The following is a 21,649-nucleotide window of genomic DNA, read 5'->3' on the forward strand; positions in this document are numbered from 1 at the left end:
ATCTGTACTTGCTGATTTCACTGGTGGTACTGGACAGCACTGTAACTCAACCCGGCTCCATGTTGTCACACACAGCTACATAAGGAAGGCAACATTACCAGATCTCGCTCTGTGTGTCCTACCTCTACATGCTTCCAGTTGTCCTGTCAGGACTTTGCGAATCTCTGAAATCCAGGTGTTTTTCAGCTCAACAGAAGATGCCTGAGAACACAAGAGGAAAAGGCAAAGCAGATCTAGTTAAAGCATGCTGCCAATCACTTGGCTGCCCTAACCTACATTTGCTCTCGATTTCCCCAAGGAATGAAACACTGTGGCCAGCTTTGAGCAAAGCAGAGGATGCTCTTCAAGATGGAAAAGTTACCATGAATCTAAGGTCCTGTCCTTGCTTTTCTGTCCAGCATTCCAAGTAATTTTCCACTTCTTTGTTTCCTATTTTACCCCAAATCATGACCATTTTCACAATGATAAATTGGTAATTTCAGTGCCAACACAACAATGAAGCTTCCAATGGCTCTTGCTTCTTGAGCGTACCAGACAGTGAAAGTCATGAAACTGAAAACTTTCTTAAAAACAATTCAATTGAAAGGAAGTATAGTCCTTGGGAAAAAAAAAGGACTGTTGTTACCTGAATGATATAGACCTCTTCTCTGCCATTATACCAGATCTCAAACTTCTTGTTATCCCCTTTTACATTTTCTGTAATGCCCACAGTGCTCATCTGTTTCAAAATAGAAAAGAAGAAGCCAGAATCTGGTAAACGTCAATAGTCTTCAAACTCTTTATCCTCTGAGAAGTGTTTTTAAAAGGCTGCGTTCACTTCTGCACCTTAGGGAGTCATTAAAAGTAAAATTCAGAACATGTTATTTCTCAACATCTAATTTATCATTCATCTTTTTGACTGTTATAGGAAAAATTAAAAAAAAAATATTTAAGTGCTCAAATGTAACACAAGCTAATGTCTGATCACGAGTTTATCCTCTTTGCTTTTTTTGCTTGAGCTGTGGGTCAGTTTTCAACCCTATCCTGGCTCTTGTCCACCTATACAAATTTTCAGTTTGAGGAAGATGGTATTTTCAACTTGCCATCACCGACCTTTTGAGGTGGGAGAGGAAGAGGGATGGAACAGGGCTTTGTGAGATTTAATGACTCATCTGCAAATCCAGACAACACAAAAAATTCAATATAGTTTCAGGAAAATTTAAAAAAGAGGTGAGCAAGGAGCTAAGTGCCTAACTAGGCAAGATGAACAAGGAACTGAAGAAAATAATTCTAGATTTCTTAAATGATAGATTCTTAACCACAATTTTGAAGTCCAGCTGCTACTATACTTACCAGCTTCCCATCTTCTTCCTGTATTTGTTCATCCCCCTTGTTCTGATTTGCCTCAGCATTAGATTTGAAGATTTAAACAGCTTTGATTATGTCATCATTCCTGCTATCTCCACAGAAAGAAACTTCAAATGTTTGTATGAATTGGTTCACTCCTTGAGCCAGGTTCTATTACAACTCCTGTCTGGTTCCCCGGTAATAAGTTTGCAGCGTCACACTTGATGACCCATGTTAGTTGTCTGAAGTCACAAGTGTCACACCAATGTGCTTAAAGGGAACATTTGGCCGGCTTGTGAATCTCAGCTTAACAGAAAATGTCCTGACTCATATCTGGAAATGTCACTCTTGCAAATAAAAGGGCACTTCTACTGCACTGTGATTCATCTGTACCTATTATCTGTTCAACTGATGTCAACAGTAAAACTCGCGATAGGACTGAACTTGGAGGATGCTTATAGGCAGAACAATGAGACAAGCAGGTCCATTCAGTCTTGCTTCTCTTTATGGGACGCAGGGCAACAACACACAAGGTGCCCGTTTGTATCGAGTTGCAAAACCAACGTGCATGTCTGGAGCTGCAGAACGTATGGCTGGGTCTGTCTCCAGATCAAAACTAAATGGGAGCTTTCATTTAGTCAGGATTGCAAGATAGCTCCAGATATGTGTACCTTCTTCAAGTCTCCACATGGAAACATCCCCATGTTGTGAGAACACCAGATTTATTTCTCTCCCCCACCATTACCACTTTTATTACCTTTAACGAATTTTTAAAGCTGTATGAAGCCGTCTTCTCATGGCCATCTGTGTTCTCCTCCCGTTTCTTGCAGAAAAGTAGTATCTTTGTATAGAGGAAGAGGTGTCTCTGCATCGGTTTGAATCTAGCCAAGTCCTTCACCTTGTTGTGCCCTTTCTTGTGGTCAGTCCACACATTGAATGAACCTTGCATCAACAGCTTGCCAAGCTCGCTGACGTCTCCCTAGCAAGCAAGGAAAAGAGAGAGCCTACATCATGTTCAAACTAGGGTAATCCCAGGCACAGTTCTTTCCCCTAGTGGTGTTTAAGCTTCCAGGCAGAGGCATGTGCCTAGGCGTCCTTTGTGTTGGAGAGTAGACATGTTACAGCTGGAATCCGACCTGCACGTCTCCTTGCTAGACCTGTGTGGTTTCTTCATATAACCATTAACCCATTGTTTTCCATGTCCATAATTCCCAGTTTGTCTCCCCATTCATAGTTAGTGTCTAAGGTCTGTCTCAGGACTTCTTTGGATCTGACACACAGGCTGTCCCCTCTGATGACCTGAGAGGAAGCATCTTCTGACAAGAACTGGGTTTCAAGACTCCTGACTCCAAGGCAGCATGAAGGCCCAGTGCAGTCCAGATATCCAAGCAAAGGCCTTGGCTCTGAAAGATCTAGGTTCAGTTTCTGCTCTGCTATGAGCTGCTTCTATCCCTGGGCAAAACCTTGAAAGATGCTTAGATGTCTGAAGACACAGATTGGTGCCTAGAGATATGTAGGTGTGTAATTCCCTCCCATTGCAAAATAGTCTTTAAAAGCTTTGTCAATAGTTTCTCGGCTCACCATCTGCAAACTATGCAATGCTGCACATCCTTGGGCAAAGGGGGAGAAAATGCACCAAGGAGCCATAAAAGTACCTGAGGGAGATTGAAACTAAGCAGGAACCAGACCTTTCTAAGTTAAAGCCCTTGTCTAAGGACCACTGATGGGTAAATACTTCAACCGATATAAATATTTGGCTCAGATGCCACCAGCACAAACATTTATAGCACAGTTAAGTACCAAAGAGTGTAGCAATGTGTGGATAGAGGACATGGCAACATCTATATGGTAATGGGCTTCAACAAATAATGATAAACGTAATTATCCTAGCAGCAAGTTTTTCTAGGAGTGCTTTGTATAATAAGTTGAGGGAATAAGCTCAGTGCATCATTAAAGCACTTATTTTCAACATCTATATGTTCCTTTGATGATATGGTGAAGATGTTGGCTTCAAGTGGGAATGTCTGATTTCTTAAACTATGGATTGCAACCTGTTCTCCCTCTCACTCCACATCCTCTACCCTAGACCCAACTGCAAAACCAGGGTTTGATTAGGTACTTTTCCACTCCATATCAGGGTATTATTAGACTCTCCAAAGCATTAAAAAAACCCCCAGTAATTTCTTTAACAGTCTCTCATCTCTAATATATAGAGTTGGATTTTTTATTTGTGCATACAGGACTGTGTGTGTTTGTATTTATATGTGCACGCAGGTGTAAAGTGCAAGCCTGTGAAAAGCATATTGATGAGATGTAAAGCTAAATAGAAAAACCAAACATTTTTTCTACATAGTTCTGACAATGGTGAGAGGCTCCGGTCACTCCAGGCACTGTTCGATATGGCATTGAGATCCAGCAGCTCAGTTCAACTCTTGTGATAGGTCCATCTCTTCAATCTTGGATCTAGGATTGGGATTATAGCAAGTGAAGTGGGAGGCTACCGCTGCAGAGAGAAAGAGGATGGACAGGGACGGCAGTCTGCAGCAATCCCACAAAAGACTTTGAGTATTAGCCCACAAGCCCTGGACTCTCTCTTCAGTGTGGGCAGCAAATAGAGAGGAGGACACTGTTTCTGGTAACTTGTGCTAGTGGACAGCAATATTTTGTCCTAAAGGAAGTTTATTTAAAATGGAGGATTTGATCACTATCTCAAGTATAATTATTCCCTGTTAGAACAATACACTGTATCTCATGTTTATGGAAGATGAGAGATACATATGAATGGCTTAAGTGCCGTATAACTTATGGACAAAATACCCAGGCCAGGTGGTATACAAATGTTAGGATGGTAGTAGGAAACATCTCTAAAGCTTATGCTCTCCAAGCTTTACTCTACTTTTTTTGTGGCTTTGCCTAAAAATAAACAAAACCAACCCCAAACTTACATGTTAGCAATTTCTTACCCAAGAGTTCAGCTCCTCAAGTCTGCGTGTGCACAGGTCCAAGAAGCAGAGTATCCTATGCAATTAGGAGCATTCATCAGCTGCCACAAAACCTGCTTTTCTGCTGGCATAATATCCTTCTCTGAAAGGTGTTCTAAGCAAGTATTTCTATCATGCCTGTGTGGGAAAGACTCCACAAGATGGGGTGCGGTTTCATGAGCTATTGGAGGTGTTTATTTGGCATCACAGCTGAGCACCTGGGACAGGTGGAATGGGGAGAAGAAATTATTGGGTTCATCCTCTTTCACACTTTCACCCCATTTAATAATCATGTAACAAACCATCTCAGGAATCCTGTCAGCATCGGGCTACATAGCAGCCATGTTCCACTTTGTCATGTCTTTTGGTTCAGCTAACAAAGCAGAGGCAAAAATCTAGTCCTTGGAGCTACTATCTGGCATTCCATGGAAGGCTGGCAAATTCAAAAGTAGAAGCTGAAAAGGAACAGGAACGCTCTGTTGAATTCCTCAGTATAAAACTACTCTGAGATTTGAAAGTAAGGAATAGGCAAAAGGATGACCGCAACATTTACATGGATAGGAGTCTGGATAGATCCCCTCTGCTCAGGATAACGTTACTTTTCTTGGAGAAGCTCTTCTGCCCATCAGAACTTACGGAACTGTTTAAAAACAAATTTTTGTAAAATTGCTAATTACATACATTTAAACTGGGAAACAGAGGAGGAAAGCTACCTTTCTCTTTGGGGATGCATCAGAAACAGTGGAAACTGGGGAAGTAAAAGACGTGCTGTATCCATGAGCTTCTCGTGCCCATGTTGACTGGTCCAAGTCTGCAATAATAATATCCAGGCTTTAAAGAGTCTTTCTAAAATGAATCTCTGAGACACTCAGAATTAGCCATAACCAGAATGATTTAGAGAAGCTTTCACAAGCTATTTCTCCTGACACCTAGAACACTGTAAAAGACTCACTACTGAAACCAAATGGACTCGAACCAGAAAAACCACACAGGAAAAGTCCTATCTTTCCTGCAAGTACAGATGAAGACTTGATTGTTTCAAAAGAGAAACTGTTGAACAAGGTAACATGTTCAGCAATGTGCAAGTTACCAGTTTGTACAGCAGTTGCTGGAAACCCCAGGAGGAGCCAGCAGGCTGTCACTGCAACCAGTGATTCAAAAAGTCACATCAAGCAAAACCACCTTGAGTGCTGAGAACAGTGGCACCAGGATAAAGACACCTGTCCCTAGAAAGTCCATAAAAGAAAGTCTGGAGAAACCTGAAAGCGGCAGAGATGTGTCTCAATGTTCATTTATACTGCTCCAGGAAAAACTTTTCACAAAACAAAAGTGCTAGAAGGGAAAGTTTGTCTACTGTGATGGAAAAGTGAACACAAGCTTTGCCACTGGCTCTAAATAAAATAAAACAGCTTCCCAAGAGTAGGAAAACTAAAAGGAAAACTGACTACTAAAGTGGACCAGGTTTGTTTTCATTCTCAGGAAATACAAATAGGAATAAAACATACAGAATTAAGATTATTTTACCATTCAGCTTTAGAGGTCTCAATGGTTTTATCAGTAGTAAATATATTTGGACAAATCCTCATCTGTAGTGAGTCACTTTAAGCTGTTGGCTTATCTCTCTCTATTTAAATAAAATGTATAGCTGTAAATACTCTTTTACATCCAATTACACCAGCATAAAATATTTCATTTTAAGACCAGTGTTGTCTTTTGTGTTACTGAAATTAAGATTTGTTCAGTGAAGATTCAAAAATATATAGCACTTCTGCTCCATCAGAAGATATATTAGTAAAGAATTCTTTAAGAACTTTCAATGGCAGAAAAAGCCAGATGCTGGATTTGACCTTGTATGTTGGAGAAATTAAAAAGCTAATGAACTATTCCTGTTCAGCCAACAAATCTGAATATAGTAGGCTTCCCCTACCTTGAGAAAACCTGGAAAAACTGCAAATTAGATGGAAATCATATCAAAGAGATACTGCTAACCTAAACTAAGCATGAAAATTTCATGCTATATTCTTAATCTAAACCCAACTGTTAGCGCAAAGACATACAGCGCAAGACCCCACTGATCAATTCATAATGGGCGTAGCTCATAGCTGTGCAGAAGGCTGGGGTAAAGTATATGCTTTACTTAAGTTTGTCAGGTTTGGGAGACCTAAGTAATGCTTAGGACCTGTGGTGTTTCTCTGATCCACAGGCACTACAGCTGGTCTATGTGTTTACTAATATAACAAGGTGGCCACTGCTTTGCATTCAACCCAGTACAGCTACTGCAGGGTAAGAACTCATATTCTCATTTCAAATGTAATGCACAATCCACAGGAGCGTCTCCAACTGTGTACAGCAGTGGATCTATGACATACAGCCGAGCAAGCAGTTAAATTCATTTATAAAATAATGCTGACAGAGGGCATGGTTTCCTCAGCTACCAGATGCAGATGCACTTGCACAAAAAAGAGAACTATAGAAATTTAAACTCCTGAAGCCATTCCGTCCTGCAAAACACAGAATAACTCTTCCCACCCAGACACAGTCAGTATAGACCCCAGCACTTTCTCGGGAAGTGACTTTCTGCACAAAATACTGTTTTTCTGGTGTCCAGACTAAACCCTGTTACTCTGATCTAATAATTCTTTAAACCCAGCTTCTCAGTACATTTTTTTTTCTTGACATTTTCACCCTGCAACTATTTCAAAATAGGCAACCCCGTCTCCCTCAGGCCTCATTTTGTCAGGCATGTTTCTCCTTTATGTGTCAATCACTTCCACTTCTCACTTAAGGGCTCATTTTCTGTAGGGAACACTAGTTCTTGAAAGTCATATGACTTCAGTGGAGCTTCAGCAGAGAGATATATACATTTGTGGCCTCTGAATTGTACTGTGGTTGTTATTTCACATTTCAGATAATGAGTTTGCCAGTCACTGGGATGGATTCTATTACCCACTTTAAATGGAAGCCAAATTTTCCTCCCTAAGTGCAAAAGATTTGGAAACACTTGAGTTGCATAGCAGTCACAAAATTTCAGCAAATTTCTTAAGTTGTGTCTGTCACACTTGCTACCTCTCACCTACAAATGAGTTTTGGGTGTGATTACTCAGAAGGACCGCATTTGTCCCAATTCCTCCACACATTCACACCCCCTCCTCCACATGACAGGTATGTTGACGTGTATTTTTGGTCACCACAACATGCCACTTGGGTGGCATCCTTCAAGAATGTGGCATGGGCTCCTGCAAACTGTACCAGCCCATGGGCACAGCATGATCAATGATGAGAGGAACATCGGATGGGTCAAGACCAGAATAAGAGCAACAGCAAATAATACCTCATATCCTGTGATTGCTATCTGGTGCATGGAGTCATTTACTGATTTGATGATATCAAGCATTGTGGCGAGGGCTTCTTCCAATTCAGCGGTACCCTCTGAATTCTTGCTGCACTTCAGCATTTCCTGATTAAAAAAAAGACATGAAAACTACTTGAAAACTTCTTATACCAGAAGCCACCATAAGACAATCCTCCCTGAAATTTGCATTGCATAGCCAAAGTAGCAGAACTATAGGGAAAAAAAAAGAAAAGAAAAAAACCAAAACCAAACAGGACATTCACCAGGATTGTCACTGAGGATGTACATTTTGACCTTTTGGACATTTTCAAGTTTTATGGGTTCATTTAAGATGAGACAGGACCATTCTGACATATTTACAATGAACTTTTTGCATGTCACAAAACTACATCCAGGTTTTTTTCACTCCACATCTGCTAGAAAAGAAACTCAATCTTAATATAATGATTCCAGGTGTTAGAGAATTCACCATTTCCCTTTGCAATTTGTTCCACAAGGTACTTATTACCACTGTTAAAAATATAATTAATTTCTAGTCTGAATTGGCAGGTTTGATGTTCCACTCATCAGGTCGTAGCAAGCTCTTGTCAGATAAATTCTGCATGGGAAGAAGTCGCTTCCTGTGTAGATGCTTGTAGACTTATGCCCAAACCATCTCACAAATCTCTCTTCCTTAAATTAAATGAGACTTCTTTAACCTATAAGACAGGTTTTTCAGCTGTTAATTTTTTTGGGGGGAAATAGGCCAGATTACTATAGATCTTCCCCACCTCTTATTCTCTACCTCCGCACTACAATCTACAGATCTACATTTGCAAATTTGAAAACCTTTTTTGAGAGATAGTAATTTTGAAGAGCAATGCTGACCTCTAGTAAAAATTCAAACATTATATTCTGCTTGAAATAAGGGAAGTTATTCCATCTTCCAACCCTTGCACAAGGAACAAGAGACAAAGTTCTGGACAAGTTAAGAAGCATGTGCCCAAAGCAAAGAAACAAACAAAACCTTTTGAGGGCTCAGTTCTGTAATCACTTCACATACAGAGATGCTATTTAGAGTTCCAAATATTTAGGGCCAAGTACTTACATAGCCCAGTACAGTTCCTTACAAGGATGACTTTTCTTATTTGTCTATGTGCCTTTTGCTTGAAAAGTTCTAGTCATAGCTCAGGACTTAATTCTCTTCTTGTAACCAACGGTTATAACCTATGAAAATCCTGAAAGACACTAAAATCTTCATTTTAAATGAAATTAAATGCCTTGCCTCTTGCTCTTCTGCCTACAGAGGAGCCCTGAACCTGATTCAGATGCGCAGATTGTTTTTTCCACCTGAAATCAGAATCAGACTCTGTATCTTTGCTAAAAGCATCTAGGGAAGAAAAGGTTAACAGATACAAACCCACATATGGTTGGTACAGTCTTGAGAAGACATGAATCTCAAAACAGCTGGAAGATCCCAAGACTACACCATAGAATTTGAAACCAAAGCCAATCGGGATTCCCACCATTAAACAGAAAAAGTAAGATGACTGTAACCAAAAGTAGTAAGATAACTGATTACTGTCACATATAGTGACCTGTGATTTTGATGTTTGGAATCTGCATCCATTAATCAGCTGAAAGAATAAGTTTATTGGTTATTAATGAGACAATAGTTCCAGTGACAGAATTCATAACCAAATAACCATTTTATTAATCATTATTGATTTGTCTCTGCCCTATATATCTACAAGTGGAATGAAAGAAGTCTTTGGCTGGATGCAATTTTCACTTCAGAAATGCAAGCTGTGAAGAAACTAAGAAATAAATTATTGTAATAATAGCACCTCACTAAGAACTGTACAGTAATTGAGTTTAGTTTTGTTTCCTTATGCTAACTACAATGTCAACAGAAACTATGCTCCAGAAATACACCTAGGAATGAATCAAGACTCTACTAACTTTAGTAATCTTTATTATAGTAAGAATTAGATCCCTTCAGCAGGGATGGCCATTGACATGATTTTCATTCAGGCATATCATTTTCAGCCACATTTTGAGTTTGGAAATCATTTAATCCAAAAGCTGAGGCACTTGTGTTCCTGCAAAACAGGGCTGCAAAAAGGTAGTTCTTGCAAACCCCAAACAGCAGCAGTCTCTCCTCAAGTGCTTGGGTGACTAGGGCTTAGAAGGTAAAAGCAGGATGCATTCCTATAGTACCTGTTGCACAATTTCTAGGATGAGGATGGATCCCTGCTCTCTGCATAGCGGGCATGCTGCTTTATAATATTAGCTGAACTGATTGAAACCAAAGGGTTGAAATAATTGTGACCCAGGATTTAAAACTAGTCTGCCCATCACTCAAGGCGCACAGCTTCTTAGGTACCTGTTTGTTACCAATTTTTCACTGACTCCCATTTTCCTACACTTTTAGATGCTCCTGCTGCCAGGGAAAGAGTGCACCATCTTCACAGATCTCATAATCCTTGACAAAGTAAATGTCCGTGCCAATGTGTTGTTGCTACGTACAAAACTGGTCTGACCAGCTTCAACCCCAATGGCTGCAACCTGTTTTGCCAAAGAATTTTACTCCTTGATCTAATCTTGGTTTTATTTACAGTCATATTTCAAATTAAAAGTAGAATCTGGTTTACTCTTGCTCTTCTGAAGACCTTGACATTTCCTCCGTTGTCACAGAATAGTTTCAAGAAATAGAGCCAAATTTACTTCTGGATTACATTGATGTAAATCTACTGGAATCAGTGATTGTTAATATCCCCCTTCAATATTTGGATTCTACAGTTTTGTGTAAAGTCAATAAATAGGTCACAGAAATACCGCACAAGTGAATGGCCAGCCAGATCCTCACATGGCTTAAACTGGCACAATTTGACCAGCGCCATGGTAGCTATTAGCAAATAAAATTGCAGCCTAAAATCTTCATTGCAAATTTCACGCTAAATTTCATGACAGTACACAACACTACATTAAGTCCAGAGGCTTGAGAACAGCATGTAATTCACCTTCATGACCTGCCCATAAGGAAAGTCAGTAAACATTATTTTTAAGAACTGAGGCGATGAAGACAGAAATTTAAGCCACCATCTTCAAAAAATGTCATTAGTTTGAGAGCATATATTTCCTGTTGCCCAGTTCAGACTAGAATTTCAAGCATGGACCACTCACAGTTCCAACCAAATCAAGAGGGAAGTTCACACATTCATCCGGTGGAAAAGTTACAGACAATTTGTTCCTAGCTGGGTCTTTAAAACAGAGGCACCAAAAGGGAGTGGCTCCTTCTGAAAGGTTTGAGTCACAACCATGGGAAAATATCAGGTTCATAGAACTGAAAGGATTTTGTTAAACAGGGACAGATATCAGAGACAGGATTTAAAGCATCTGTTCCTGTTTTCAAACTGTAAGACCATATACTGATCCAATAAAGCCAAATTCAATTTCTGTTTAAAGACAAATAAAACAATAAATAAAACAATAAAATACTATATAAAATATCTTACTTTACATATATATAGCAGTATATACATAATAATAATATACCGCTATTGCTTAGTACATAAGTACTTCTAAGTAATAGCAGTATTTATTCTGAAATAGAAGTCCTTTCTTCGATTGTTTGTTACTATTTTACAACTTAGCATTACAAAGTATTTGTTGAAGAAGTGAGAGAGGATTTATTTCCAGGGAGTCCTTCAGAAAATAATGCTGATATACAATTCTGTAAGTAAAACAAGCTATGCATTGGAATTCTTTGCACTGTCATGGAGAACTTACCTTTAACAGCAACTGGTACTTGGTGATTCTCTGGACTGGCTTTAAGAGATAAGCATCTAGTGAGAGCTTATGATCCAATTTACGCTGACATTCCTGTAAGAGACAACAGGGAAGAAAAATACAATTGATTCTTGAAGCACAGGCAAGACACCAAGATCATTATCATTTGATAATCTGAAGATTATATGTCTGTGAATTAATTGAGAGAGAAATTTGTTCCACCTGCATAGCAGTTTCCAGGTTACTTATGCCACAGTGCAAATATATCTAAACAAGAGCTGACGTTTAGGTTCAACTTAGCCTTGAAATCTGGCATGCTCTGCTCATGAGATTGCAGTCATCTGGGGTTTGCAAAGAAGCCAGCACTTCTTTGGTTTGGGTATAGCCTGGAGAGTCAGGCTCCTGTCCAGGAAATCTACTTGCTACTCTACCTACCTAGTGTCCTGTAGAGAGCACCTTGACACATACTGAGCACCTGCCATCAGTATAAGAAGCATGCAGAAAAGTCTGTATATTTCTCTAAGTTTTCTAAAGAAAGAAGAGCTACAGAAGGAAAACAAGCTTTGATGGTCTTGCACTGCTACTCTGCAATGATATTCCACCTGAAAAAAGATGCTGTCTCCACACTGCCTCCAGAGAGCTTCAGACCTTGGCTTGTTCTGACAGTATTTTTCATATATTTGGAGGTCCTCTTTCTGCAAGAAAAGGAGAGTTTAAGTAAGGTAAGAAAAAAGAATCCACAGAGCATCTGCCTTGAGTCACACTTTTTCTTACCTTCCATCCTAACACATGAAGTAATTAATTCATGGTGATAACTCTGTATCACTTTTTACTCCTGTAAAATTAAATACACTTGAAAGTGAGATTTTTTTCTCTCACTTTTTGCACAAAGCAAGGAGAATGCAGACTGGAAGACACATAATCTAACTGCAAAACTGTTATCTTCCAGAGAGGGGAATAGATGGCTTGAAAACAAAAAACATTAGAAATGTAAATTTTGTTAACAGTACTGGCACAGACTGGTGATTGCTAACAACACTCACCACTTAGCCAAGGTTTACATGTTCAAAACACTTTGAAAATAGTGTTGGCTCTGAATAGTACGAGGATGAATTAAAAAGTAGCAAGTTTGTCTTGTTGATGTCCTAGGCCAGGCAGGGGAAAGTGCTTAAACTCTGTCCTATCCAAATTAGAAGTGGGTGGATTCACTTAACCTCTGTTTACCTTTGACTACACTCCAGGTGCTCTCACTGAAGTCCATGCCAAAAAATCTCACTGACTTCAGTGAAAACAAAGGCAATCTCTATAAAAGCCCAGAGAGGTGTATTTTAAGATCCCTAGACTATATGGGTGGATACAGACAGAGAGGAGTTCCTCTGCCAGGTTCTCGGCTCACTAACTGTGCACCCGCTCCGCACAGAAGCCCTGCAGCCATGCGACCGTGGAGCAGCGCCATACAGATTCCTGAGCAGGGCTGGCTGTGTCTGACCGGCTGGGAGCTTCCCATCTTTGTCTGCACCTATCCTGGTGGACGTGACCTCGGTGAATCAAAGACAGCGCCAAAAATAAATCTCAGGAATTCCTGGCTCTTGCCTCTGTGCTTTCAGCCCACTAGACCGTGCCTATACACTCTTGGTGCAGGGAAAGCATTTTCTTTTGTATAGAGTTACTAGAAGAAATCAGTATTGCTGCTGTCTTCCTCTGTAGGCCTATACTGGCGTCACCCTGATGAATCATGTGAAAGCAGCGCTATGCCATGCAACACCTTACTGTGTGCAGGATTATGCAATACAAAAAGCGCCGTTGCAACTCAATACAGTATTAATGGTGCTGTTTCCAAATAAGCACAGAGTTTTCTTCATGCAAATAGGATTGTTTGTACATGTTGCCTTGGAGGGAAGTTAGCAGGGGGTAAAACCCACAAAACTGAAAGTAATAACAAAGTGTAACCAAGCATTACAATTTGTTCCTGGCCCACAGAAAGCTAATTGGACTGGGCAAGAACAGACACAGTGACGGTCAAGAGCACTATTAGGAGTAAAAGAAAAGTACGAATTTAAATTTAAAGAAAAGGTACAATGATCAACAATTTATCAGTAATTTGTCATAGTGGAACCACCCTATGCCAATGTAATCTACTGCTGCCTATATCAGTGACAGCTGCTCAGGCAGATACTTACATCTTTAAATACAGCTTTAAGTTTTGTAATAGAGTAAGGAATAGGAAATTCCTGATGAAATTACTAGGGTCAGACTCTAAAATGCCAAGAAATAATTAATTGCCTAATTACTCAAATCCCAGTCTTAAATGTTCCACACATCTCTCTTTTCATATCCAGAGGTTCTGACCTCTTGCTGGTACTTTTACATCATGCTCATCTCTCCTGTAATGCTTTTCCTTTCCACGGTGATTTGCATCCTGAGATCTTTGCAAGCTTTTGCACACATGGCATATATGCACAGTTCCAATTATCTTTTTGACTGCTGATTTATGAATAAATTTTGCTTCAGATTAAAATTTAGCCCTTTGAATCCAACTCGCAGGTTTCTGGTCAGCTGCTACAGTCCTTTCACAGATAGCTTCCTTTTCTAAATACTTCTTTCTCCCTGAATGACTAAATGCCTCAACTGCTGGCTCTGATTAAATTATTCTCTTTTTCCAAGGTTAGCAATATGAATAAGTAAACAGTGGTAATCCACAGTGAGTCACTCCTGCCAGGCACCTCACCTGGCACATGGTGGTAAGCAATCTGACACACCTTTTGTTTCTTCCTGGGCATTCCTGCCTTGGTTTGGTAAGCTTTCCTTCTTCCCAGCCTCGTATTTAGCAGATCAGTCCAGAGTGTCCCTCTTGCTGCTGATAAAGCACTAGAAGAACCGTCCTGCAAGGCATTCAGTACACATCCCTCCCCTCTTTGAGCATCTGTGCAGTCCTTGCCACGCAGAGCTTTAAGCAAGGTCAAGCATCTTGGTGATGGTATAATAGCTGCCACGTGGGCAAAGTTGAGCTGGCTTACTTGTAGTTTAGTTCATATGAAGATCATGCCCTAACAAGGTCAAGCAAAGTGGGAGGGAGGACAAGAGGGGCATTTCTGGCTCATCTTTCACCTGATTCAGCTGCCTTGTTCCAGGAGAGAAGCCAGAGAGGAGGAATAGGCTGGGACTCCACAGACCGTTTCTGCCATCACCTGAGAAGAAGGGTTCACATCCATGGTGACAGCTGACCAGGTGGCACTGGTGGAGGTGGGAGAGTGTGTGGGGACATGGCAAAGGAATGACTAGCAGGGGATGGAGGGACTCAGGCAGCAGGGTGTCCCACTGCAGCTCTCAGGATGCTTTCAAGCAGCTCTGGAATCAGGGCTGAAAAGCCCCACTGTGATCAGACAGGGTAATATTCTTCAAGTATGAATCTAAAAATCAGTCTGTTTCTAATCACAGGCCAACCACAATGTTATGGCAGGATGGTTACACCCATACAAAGAAGGAGAAATGGAGAAGTGAATCTGCAACAATGCAAGTTTCCTCCCAGAACTCGGCATCGCCTTGAACAGCAGCCGTTTCAGTTTCCCCCATGCCAAAGCAAGCATGGTCATAACTCACGGGGCAAGCCAGAAGCCTCTGCTCAGCAGGAAGACGTAAAAAGCTGCCAAATCATGGAGAACACAAACACACAACCAGGCTTTTGTTTGTGCCTCCTAAAGGCAGTCCAACAGAAACAACAAGTTTCTGGACTTTATGTGGCTTCTTCTAAAAACAGAACGTAAGGGCAAGTTCTTGAATCAAAGGTGCTACTGTGTGAGCAGAGACATCTCAGGAGAGAGGCTTTTGCTTTCTTAGCGCGAAATTTGAAATAGGGAGAAAGCAAATGCATGATTTAACCTCTTATTCAATAGATTTAGTGTTGTTTGACTAGGCCACAGAAACTGATAAGCAAAGGTGACAGAGGGACTGATTTTCTTTCACTTCACACCTGAACCATAGCTTTAGTGCTGCTGATTTCATATTGGTAGAATAGTGAGGAGAACTGGGCTCAACAACTGTTTTTACAGAGAGACATAAGCTACAATATTTAAACATGGAATTTGAACTTTCTGCAGAATTACAGGATTAATTCTGTATCAAGAATTTCTCTTTAGCTCCAAATTCAGGGACATTTGCAACATACAGACTATTTTATGCTTCTTGGATTTCAAAGGTTTGCATTCTTCAAAGACTGTTTATCCTATTTGCATAATGATTTCACCACAATATTTTCCTGCTCAGCATCTGAATCTTAGGATAACAACATATTCTTTAGTAGTGTAATTTACTCAAGCTCTAAAAGCTTCGCTGTTAAACAGAAAATAATACAGCGGACTTGTAATCACATTTATACTCATATGATGCTCTTCAGCCTGACCTGTTTGTAAATTGGGGGCCTACCCTTTGGAAGTATCACGTGTTCATAATTCCCATTGAAATCTTAGAGATGTGGCAGTGCTCAACACCTCTGACAACTGGGGTATGTATCTTTCATCCAAATCTGTCTGCATTTCATACAGCTCCTTGTTAAAAAAAAAGAAGATTCAACATGTACCCTGGAAAAGCAGCAAATGCTAGATGCAGTATTGTCGTGGTTTTAACCCCAGTCGGCAGCTAAGCCCCACACAGCCGCTCACTCACCACCTCCCGGTGGGATGGGGGAGAGAATCAGAAGAGCAAAAGTAAGAAAAACTAATGGGTTGAGATAGGAACAGTTTAATAATTGAAATAAAATAAAATAAAATAATACAAACAAAATTATAACGAAAAGGAAAACGACGAGAGAGAGAGAGAGAGGACCAAAACCCAGGAAAAACAAGCGGTGCAACCGTTTACCACCTCCTGACCGACGCCCAGCCAGTCCCCCAGCAGCGATCACTGCCCCCCAGCCAACTCCCCCCAGCTTCTATACTGAGCATCATGTCCTGTGGTATGGAATATCCCTTTGGCCAGTTTGGGTCAGCTGTCCTGGCTGTGCCCCCTCCCAGCTTCTGTGCACCTCCCTGCTGGAAGAGCATGGGAAGCTGAAAAGTCCTTGACTTAGTGTAAACACTGCTTAGCAACAACTAAAACATCAGTGTGTTATCATATTATTCTCATGCTACATCCAAAACACAGTACTGTACCAGCTACTAGGAAGAAAATTAACTCTATCCCAGCTGAAACCAGGACAAGTATACAGTGGAAGCAGGAGGCACCTTTGACTACAGAGAAGAGGACAGATTTTCCCATTTCTTATGCCTCTTCCATTTCCCATGCAAAACACAGGATCTTATTCAAGCAGTTTTGTCAGACTATGAAAATGGTAGCAACCCACCAAAACAGGCTTTTTCTTATTAGTAGGGCCTCTGAATGAGTGTATAAACAAGCACCTTTTGTTCTGTTACAGGAAACAGAACTAAGTCACGCTAATTGGGGGGGGGAGGGGGAGGGACATGACTTGGAGCTCTCGGAGGAGAGAGTTGCAGAACTCAGGCACTGAAAGCCACAGGAAGTGAAGACACGTGCATCTGACCAAAGCCACCACTGCCTGTTGGCTTTGGGCTTTCTCATAAACTGAGCTCACTCTACTTCTAAGCAAACAGCTAACCCTCACCACTTCATACAAGTGGAGAGAATCCCACTTGGTTGTTGAATTATGTGAACAAGGAATCAACCTCACAGAGTCTTATGGAGCTGGTGGGGTTTCACCACGCAAGGAAGGTGGTTGACTCTGCTGGACCAGTTCTAGGGGAGTAAGTCTCCTGAACGGTGCAGAGAAAAGAGAGATAAGATAAGGCAGGAACAGGATGTACTGTCTGCACTCAGAGCAATCTGCTGTGATACTGTTCTCTGCTTATTTACAGTAGGGTGGTGTCTGGGATACATCAGACTGCTGGCATAGATTTGTCTGATATGAAAAGCATGTCAAACATACGGATCACTGATTTTTTTTTAACCAGGGCTTAAAATACATTGGTAAAACACTGGTAACAGATCTCTTCCTGTCAGTAAACCAGGTAAAGGTTCAGATTTCAGAATACACATTTGTTAACTGTGGCTTAATTTGGGAATATCTGCTTATATGAGTTTCCCTCATTCACAAAAGCAATCAGAGTGAAAGGATAGGAGTAAATCTGTAAGTACTGTAAGATAAGACCATAGATATTAATACAAACCTGCAAAAGGATTTACTTACTCTTTTCAAAAAACATCGGGCAAGAAGCTCAGGGTTTTCAATACAATTTTCTATCTCCTTAAGGAAAATCCTGAGAGGGAGAAAGGAAAGCAAACAGTAAGGTAACATCCCACTCACACTGTGTGTTAGCTTCTGTGTAAGTGCAGCTTAAAGCCTACGTTTTTGTAGTAAGAGGATTCAATGGGGAAGGTAACAATTCTGACACACAAAGAAATATATTATATATATTTTAGAAAAACGGGATGTGGTTCACAGCTGATTGCCTGAATCACCAATATTATCATGTTTTCATCTGCTCACAAGCATCTGACACATCTGGCTCCTCTGGCTGTTGAGATTTGTTTCCAATATGTAGCCCAAACACCTGCTTCCCATTTGGTTATAAGGATTTTTCAGAACAACTAGAAAAGACAGAAAAGCTCTGTCAGATGCAGTTGCTTAATCAGCAAGCAGTGAAAATATGGGATGTAGTCCAAAGGCTTCTGCGGTGGCAGTCAATGCACTAAGCCTTTAGGGAAAGAAAGACCAGGCTTGCAAAGGGAGGGGAATGTCATTCTCCAAATGGAAGACACATTCTTTCAAAATAATAGGTAAACTGCAAAATAATTTTTCTACTATGTATCAACTACTCTGGCATAATAATTAAACTTGCAAAAGAGGGGGGTTTTTATTTATTTTGTTCAACTGTTTGGTACATCTTACAGGCAATTATTATCCAAAAGAATTCCTAAATTCTTACTTTAGCTATAGCCAGTTTTACTTAATCAAGGCTAAGAAAAGCAGAAAATTTACAGAAGTAGCCCTAAGCTTTGTGTTTTGAAAGAGGATCTAAAGAGGTTAATCGTGTTCATAATTGATATTCTGTAGTTAGGAGTACTAGATCACCTTGTCCACAGTGTGGACAAGGCTTCTGGAAAGGTTTATGATCATGTGAAGGATAAAATTCCTTACGAAAAGTGCTATCAAATATATCATGTCTTCTGATGTGATAACAGAAATATGGGACAAATAAGCTGAACACTAAGAAAACTTCCTCACAGAGGAGTTTTGCCAGAGAAAGAACATCAAGATTTAGTCGTGTGACATCTACCAGTGTACCAAGGGAGGTAGTAAAATACTCGCCATGAGGGACATTCAAAATGGATAATGCCAGGGGAAATCACTAGTAAATGCACAAAAGGGTATAATCTTTCACAAAAAAAGATGAAATAGATGATCTCGGAGGTGTTCTCCACACATGGGTTTTATAGGACACACACAGAGGCAAAGTGAGGATGACTTTTCCTGCCTGCGTATGTGTGAGTATGACAAAGCACCCACATAAAGGGAGTAGAAATGACAGTAGCACCCGAGGGCGCAGGACAAACACCAGTTCCCACGTGCCTGTTGTGGAATTCGTAGATTTCTGGGAGGTTCCCAAAAAGAATTTCCTTCTTGTTCTGGAGTGCAGATGGAATCAGATGTACTAAACTGGGATTGTCCATTTCTGAAGCATACCCCTGCAAAGAGTGGAAAATAAAACCAGGCTGTTTTTACCAGGGAAGAAATACTGTGTCTGAGACACTGAAAAGCCCCAAAGCCTATGTGCTTTTTGTTCTCAACAGAGCATACAAAGGCTTCTCCTATGCCAGCTTCTTTGTTGCTCCAATGAATTTCTGATGCTTCTAATTTTCCCCAGAGCTTTTACCCCTGATAGCTGTGCAAACACATTTTTAACCACAAATGGACAGATTACTGGATTAACAAAAAAGATGAAATTATGTCCCTAGGATTCAAAAGCCATTTTGGTCAGGTAGGGATGGAAACTGCTAAGTTTGATAGACACATATCTTTCTGCTACACTGCTTCATTGCAAAAGGGTTAGTTTGGATTTATTTGTTGAACTGTGGTATTTGGCTTGATTATTTGGTTGTTTCTTGTAGAAACTGGATTGTGTTTCTTCAATAAAAACTTTGAAAGAAGAACATTCTGAGTGCAGATTTTAAACTCAAGAGTAATATACCAATTATCAGAGCTGTCAGCTCCCACAGATCAAATCCAACAAAGAAGCAACCACATGGTTGTAAAAAGAAACTACCCAGTCCTTCAAGTCCCACCCAAATACAAACATGATTGAGCCCTACTCAGCCTCCATCCTCCCACAGACTAGGGACCTCAGACTCTACACACAGAGAGTATGCTGGTATTCTACGAGTTTCAAAAGCTCAAGAGTTCTATTTGCAGTGTGAGCTGTTCTTTTCTGTGTTCAGACGCTACATGGGACAACAAAAAAGAGGGAGAAGAGGGCCTTCCTTTTTTTCAATAATTTTCCAAACCTACATTCACAGAAATTTAGTGTCTGGCCCCATGGAAACCAAGGGTGCTGTTTCTGAGGTCTATTGATAATATTTTGAAAAGGCACATTATTAACTATTCCTCTGTCCCTGACTTTGAGAACCATGCAACTTTTATCATTCTGTGGGCTGGGGTCAGAAAAGGTGCCTCTTCCTTTAAGCCCTGAGGAAAGATGTTCAAAACATCCTTCTCATTTTCCATCTCCAAGGCTGAGCTATCTTGCTAACAAAGCCTGTGTACTCTAAACACAAGGTGGTAGGTGACAGTGCTCAGCCCACGAAGGATTTGCACCCGTAGTAATGACTCAGAGGTTAAGCACCAGAAGTCATTTCGGAAGAGTTTCTTACCTCTATTATACTTTGAAGTTCTTCTACATAAACCCGTTCTGTTTCTATCAGCTCATTGATTATGTGGCTAAAAGACAAGAAAGTTGGAGAGTTAGAGTGTTTACCAACAGTTCAACACAGCACACATGAAAGAAAAAACGTTATTCTTTGCATATTCTTGTTTATGCCTCTGACTACACAAAAAAACCCTCCAAAGGTCATTTCTCCATACTTCAATATTGTGCCTTGATGATAAGCTTAAAAGTCCTAAACATCCCTTGGACTATTGTTTTTTCAGCTCATTTTAAACTCCATCTTGGTTGCTTCTGTCGTTTTTATACCTACAAATCTGAATAAAAAGATTAAAAATGCCCCAGAAGGCAAACAAAAAAGGTTTCCTCTTCTAATAATAATTAACAATACTCAATAAAAAGGGATTATATTTCCCAAGGCTATGTTATGTTTCTGTTTTGCTTTCTTTTATAAAATAAACAAAATTGGTGATTAGGCTTCCTTTCTTTAATAGATTGCAAACACAGGCAACAGGATGATGTCAGAAGTCTGAAAACATGAAAGAAAATTAGAGTAAAATATTTATACTATATTGTGGACTTTTCATTTCTAATATTAGTTCAATGCTCCTAAGTAACTTGGAGACCTCTATCTTGAAGATGCCTGATTTATTTCACAGAAACATGAATGTAACCAATTCACTTTTGGACAAATAACTAATTAGATTTTAAAATAAAATTGCATTAAATCCTTCAACTTTTTTTATGCATCAGTTGTCCCATATTCTCAAGAAAATGTTCTTTTTAATACTCTTATGAACAAAGTTTTCAGGGTAGCTCTTTCAGTGGTTTGAGCAGTTTCTCCAAGTAGAAAAGGACTAACACCTAGTATTCCTTTCCCAGTCCATGCTTCACAAGAGTCTGTAACCACACAGCTACATCAAGCAAAAACACATCACCAGAAGGACACTAGGGAGTAAAGTCTAGAGAAACTGGAGTAAACTAGAGATGCCGGGGGAGGGGAACCTCAATCCATCCCACTCCTACCAGTTTGATGCCAGGGCCAGCAACAGATGCCCAGAGCCTGGAGAAGGATCACAGGTCAGCAGGAGAGCGCTTGAAGAGCAGCACAAAGGAACTCCAGCCAGTAGGACAGCTTCATCGGGGGCCCAACTTAAATGCCTCTATGAAAACGCACATAGCATGGGGAATAAACAAGAGGAGGTAGAGACATGCGCACGCCTGCAGGGCTACAACCTTATTGGCATCATGGAGATGTGGTGGGATGGCTCCTATGATTGGAGTGTTGGGATGGAGGGATACAGGCTCTTCAGGAAGGACAGGCAGGG

The 21,649-nt window shown here is 40.4% G+C and overlaps 1 protein-coding gene across 1 annotated transcript in view; it reads right to left on the reverse strand.

Moving 5' to 3' along the window:
- MCF2L2 (MCF.2 cell line derived transforming sequence-like 2) overlaps positions 1 to 21,649 on the reverse strand; it is a 173,640-nt gene that overhangs the window by 24,767 nt on the left and 127,224 nt on the right. The window contains exons 16-24 of the mRNA XM_009288057.1: positions 20,311 to 20,377; positions 19,013 to 19,128; positions 17,630 to 17,699; positions 12,033 to 12,125; positions 11,431 to 11,523; positions 7,639 to 7,764; positions 2,084 to 2,305; positions 626 to 718; positions 123 to 201 (exon numbers count right to left, since the gene is read on the reverse strand). Of these exons, the coding sequence (XP_009286332.1) occupies positions 123 to 201; positions 626 to 718; positions 2,084 to 2,305; positions 7,639 to 7,764; positions 11,431 to 11,523; positions 12,033 to 12,125; positions 17,630 to 17,699; positions 19,013 to 19,128; positions 20,311 to 20,377 (959 nt within the window). The remainder of the gene's footprint in view (positions 1 to 122; positions 202 to 625; positions 719 to 2,083; positions 2,306 to 7,638; positions 7,765 to 11,430; positions 11,524 to 12,032; positions 12,126 to 17,629; positions 17,700 to 19,012; positions 19,129 to 20,310; positions 20,378 to 21,649) is intronic.

Source organism: Aptenodytes forsteri, unplaced genomic scaffold, assembly GCF_000699145.1.
Source record: "Aptenodytes forsteri isolate BGI_AS27 unplaced genomic scaffold, ASM69914v1 Scaffold72, whole genome shotgun sequence".
NCBI classification, from domain to species: Eukaryota; Metazoa; Chordata; class Aves; order Sphenisciformes; family Spheniscidae; genus Aptenodytes; species Aptenodytes forsteri.